General features: G+C 40.2%; 1 protein-coding gene across 1 annotated transcript; it reads right to left on the minus strand.

The window, feature by feature from the left end:
• Positions 1-1,826: 1,826 nt before the first annotated feature.
• Positions 1,827-3,827, minus strand: LOC134218108 (uncharacterized). The gene is made up of 5 exons (XM_062696977.1): positions 3,676-3,827; positions 2,776-3,606; positions 2,514-2,711; positions 2,205-2,339; positions 1,827-2,138 (listed from the first exon to the last, which is right to left on the minus strand). Exons 1-5 carry the CDS (start codon positions 3,703-3,705, stop codon positions 1,941-1,943), a joined length of 1,392 nt encoding a protein of 463 aa, XP_062552961.1. The 5' UTR covers positions 3,706-3,827; the 3' UTR covers positions 1,827-1,940.
• Between the last annotated feature and the right edge of the window lie 852 nt (positions 3,828-4,679).

Below are 4,679 nucleotides of genomic sequence, written 5' to 3' on the forward strand. Positions count from 1 at the left end.
AAGAATAGGAAAACAGAGTTTGAATATTTTTAGAGCTACATTATTGTACGGCAAACTAAAAAATTTCACTATTTTTCATTTCCGAATCAAATCTAGAAATAAATCATACAGAGAACCGCACACTATTAGCGTTTACGAGAATCGGAACATGATCTGTCCACCAACCTGCCGGCTCCAATCACTCACTGTTCCACCGATGATGATAGCCGGGATGAAAAATTGCCATTGAGACGCTCAACAACTGTTTAAGGAGGCATGGGCATACACTCTTCAGCGATAATTTGAAATCGCTACCGTGCTACGTAGCGTCGACTCAACCCTATAAGGTGGACCCACCTATTTACCCAGTCGTTTCGTTTTCGAGGCTCTCCCCGTTGCAAACGATTTTCGACTCGACCGTTAATGATGGTGATGGAGACGACACTGAAGGACACATTTTCGAGCCGTTTACGCCAGCCCGTGTACTGACTTATGTACATCAATCTCTTCCTCCGCCGTGGCCCAGTCACGGTCCAGACGCAGGAAATTGTTATGATCGGTCGAGTAGGTACTTGTCTGCTTCTGTGCCGATGATTGCCTGATCCGAGACGCGCAGAAAACCCCATTATTGGAGGATTCTCTGCATCGCGCGGCTGACATATTCATCGAAACAATTTGCGAACTGCATTACGTTGCAACGTTGTACAACCTCGCTTGGGTTGGATTAGAATTGGGCGGTTTGGATGGATCGATGAATTCTGAACTACTTTTGTATAAACAGTCCGTAATCGATTCATATTTAGTTGTTGGTTATCGGTAATCATAATCGCTTCCAAAATTTCAGCTTAAATAGAAAAGGTAGCACAACGGATTCTATGATATCATGAATAATCAACACCAGAAACAATTTTAATACCCAACGAAACATTAAAAAACATATTATAGCTAGAACGAATCAATTCGCTGAAATCGATTTACTTCTTATGCTTTCCCAATGCTATATCGAGGTGGTAGCTACTGATTTCTTTTCATTATCCTTTCGGTTCGAAGTGTATCAATTTTTGAGAGAAGCCTGTCTGGCAAACTTTGATGCCGTGCGCAAACTCATTTTCTTCTAATCAAAAGCTTCCTCATTCAATTTGAATAACCAAACCTAGTCCAGCCCGAATCGATTTAAACTTGATCGTTCCCTTTTTTTTGCTCAATACTAATTTTGGCATTCGTCTGCGCGATAACGTCCGAGGGAAAGAAGAGAAAGAGGTTGCAACAGAGCCAAAATGATTTATGCATATGTATATCAATCACGTTGTCTGCCAGCGACCAAAGGCAGCGGAGTGATCTCCGAAACGTTGGATCAACGCGGCGAGTTTCCAAGTTGGGTATTTATTAGCATAGCGTGCGTAACTTGGAAGCTTTAGAGTTGATGTTTTTTTTGCCTGGTTCGGAAGAGTCCAGTTTTCGAACACTGTTTTACGGCTCTCTTATCAGATCACTTCGATGATTGTGAGCAGTGTTGCCAAATTGCTGAATATTCAAAACCCACCTTGCTACTGTTCTGAATAGTTATCTCTAAATAATTTCGGATCTTTTGCCTCAGCAGCTAATAAATATTCAAATTAGTTTCAATCAAATGCAACACGCCTTCCCCGTATCTCCTGATTGATTTTCTAATTTTTCGATAATGCTACCGGCCGATATCTTCCCACTTTTTCATAACGCTCGATAACCGGAGGCCTCTAATCAATATGCAATAATCAGTAATTTTCAACATTGGAGAGCAATTTGCCTCCAAACGGTAGCAGTTTTGACGGCTTTCGGATCTGGATGAATAACTGTACAATGTCGAGTTTTTGTCCCGAAGTTCGCATTAAGATCGATTATCGGCTAAAATATCAGATAAATTTATTGCCAAACCAGACGAAAGACAAAAAGAGATTCACCGGCAGTGGAGAATGCAGTCATCAGGACAAAATCTGCCCATAATCTACGGCGATGATCTTGCTGCTGGAATGTGAAATACAAACCCTCGGCAGTAGACGGCCCAGGGCTTCGAAAGATGGAATTTTTGCTCGGGGGCTTACCAGGAAACAGCAGTCCCAGAAGTAGACCTTGCAGACCCGCGGCGCACGCTGGTGAATGATGTCCAGAACCAGAGAGCTCTGATCGAATGGAAATGCAAATATGAAGTTTATGTTTTGTATTGGAAAATCAAATTGGAATAATACCGTTCTAACGCAGCGAAGTATTATTTCTTTCATTGCCAACAAATTTGGAAACTGGTATAGAAGGTCCTCTTCAAGATAAACGTCGTACAGAAATAGCTTTGTGATGGATTCAAAGTGGCTGAAATATCGCTGCAACTAGAATACAAATATTTGAGAATATTAAATAGCTATTGCAAGTATAACTACGATCAAATATTATTTTACTTAACCAATATTTATAAAAAATACTTTCCAACTATTTCTTAAAAATAATAAATGAAAACCAAAATTTTGTGCAACAAAAACATTTTATATGAGAATAGCACTCACATAGGCTCTTTCCACAGGTCGAACACTAAATCGGCCCTCCCTGATGGTATGGTTAGAGATCCGAATAGAAGTTAGTGCTGGTAAGTTGTTTCCTAATGGAGCCAAATTCTCAACGTAGGTATGAAGAACTTCCAGATTCTGATGATTCCATGGCCGTAATCCAGCTCCCTTTTCGATACGCAGCAACAACTCCAATTTCTGGTGATAATTATTTTAATTTAATTGCCTTTGATTTCTCGAAATCGTCGTTCGTAAAACTTACCCTCAAACAATGTAAATTTGAAATGGAATTACACGCCTCAATACACAAATCTGCCCCGAGAATAGAAAGGGTTTGCAGTTTCCGACAATGCCGTAGCATTGGCGCATACCCGAGCGAAAAATCATTATGTCTAAATCCTATCACTAGATTCCTCAACCGGCTCAAAGTTCTACCAAAGTTTTCTCCTATGTCGCTGGTACACGAGAAGCGTTCAGGAAAAAACGAATCCGACTTCAATTTAAGGGTTCGTAGTTTCTCAAACTCAGAGACATTGCAACATTCAAGCATCAGCTGTAACTTGTTTGATTCCACAAACAGCTCTTCGAGCTGCTCAGCGACACTTTGTATCAAGCGAAGCTCCTCAGCTTTACTCACGGTAATGTGCAACTTGGTCAAGTGCTTCGAAATGTTCCAAGCTCTTATCAGAGACACATCACAGTACTCGAAGCATCGGATGGTCAGACTTCTTAAATTCGGTAATCGACACACTTCACCATTGCCCCCAAACAATTCCTGCAACAAATCACTTTGAGCCTCTTTGAGCGTTAGATCTTCGAGCTGATCGTTTACTTCACCGCGAAACAGAACTCTTTGCAGTGCCGTTAGAAAACACCTTCGGTTCACAGATTTCGGACTAGATTCGTTATCGCGAATGCAAATGCAGGAAAATTTATCACAGTTCTCGAACAGGTCTAAATTGTCAGCATTGAGTTTAAGCGAGCGCCTACCCACGAAATGCTTAGCTGCCAGAATCGCGCACCATTTCCGACACACCAAATGCAGGGGTCTTCTCTCCCATTCCGACAGTTTGTCAAATATGCTACAAAGAACCTGCGAGAGCAAATAACAAATCCGAATAACTTTTCATTGATAATTTAATCTAAAATCAACACAAATTACCTCCACCGGTAGACATTGCACTCCCAACATCGCACCTTCCTTCTACAGAAGACTAAAATTTCATCCGTAAACAAAACAGTGCCTACTGCGGCTGCTCCGCAATGGCCATCTGGCTCTAGAACCCTCGGCGGCACAAATACAATCATCCGAGGAACCGGCCGAGCATTACACCATTCCCGGATTCGGTGAGATGTGGGACAAGCTGAGAACGTTGTTTATGGAATATGCGGTGGTCTCTGCAACCAGTACCGGAACGCAAAGCATAGAATGGAATAGAAGCGGTCCCAATATAGAACCGTATTCTGCTCTGCTCTGCTACTGTGGAACGAACGAACATAATCCACCGTTCTGTGCATGTCGATGTGTCGGGTGCTCGTGTCTCCTTGCACGCATGCTGTATCACCGGATGAATAATAATAAAAGCCAGCAGTTCGGTGCATTTTTCATGCAACTCAAACGAATGATGTCACAAGGTAATTACTAATATCAAGACCACTTTTGCTTTTGTGGAAATTAAAACATATTTCAATTAACAAAAATCAGTATCAGATAAAGAAATCAGCAATGTTCCACTAAGAAAACAGTGAAAGTTGGACTTTTTAAATCCTAATCTGGAAAAATAAAACTGCATAATTCATTCATAAAAGATATTTATATTTTCTATGAAAATTTTTAAATATTTAATAACCATTTTGATATTGAAACTTGTTATTTGTTAGGTTTATGTAAATTTACTAATCTTTCATGGAATTTCCATATCTGGTAATTGCTTTTATGTTATTTCTACTTTTCGTAAAGACTAATTGTCCCACACTGCTGCCTGCCCATGATTTCTCGCTTAACTTTTCAAAAGGACCTAAGTAACATTTTTTTCATGAATTAATTTGAGTATCGCAATCAAAAGCTTTCATGTTGTTCTGTTGATTGCGCTATTCAAATTAATTCATGAAAAAAATGTTACTTAGGACCTTTTGAAAAGTTAGGCGAGATTTCATAGTTGACGT

Source organism: Armigeres subalbatus, chromosome 2 (assembly GCF_024139115.2).
Source record: "Armigeres subalbatus isolate Guangzhou_Male chromosome 2, GZ_Asu_2, whole genome shotgun sequence".
Classification (NCBI taxonomy): Eukaryota; Metazoa; Arthropoda; class Insecta; order Diptera; family Culicidae; genus Armigeres; species Armigeres subalbatus.

Excerpts from the sequence above, each read along its gene's own strand:
- LOC134218108 (XM_062696977.1), bottom strand. The coding sequence starts at position 3,705 with ATGTTGGGAGTGCAATGTCTACCGGTGGAG. Across the intron at positions 2,712-2,775 it reads CAAATTTACATTGTTTGAGG|AAATTGGAGTTGTTGCTGCG; the intron begins GTAAGTTTTACG and ends AATTATCACCAG. Across the intron at positions 2,340-2,513 it reads GACCTGTGGAAAGAGCCTAT|TTGCAGCGATATTTCAGCCA; the intron begins GTGAGTGCTATT and ends TTTGTATTCTAG.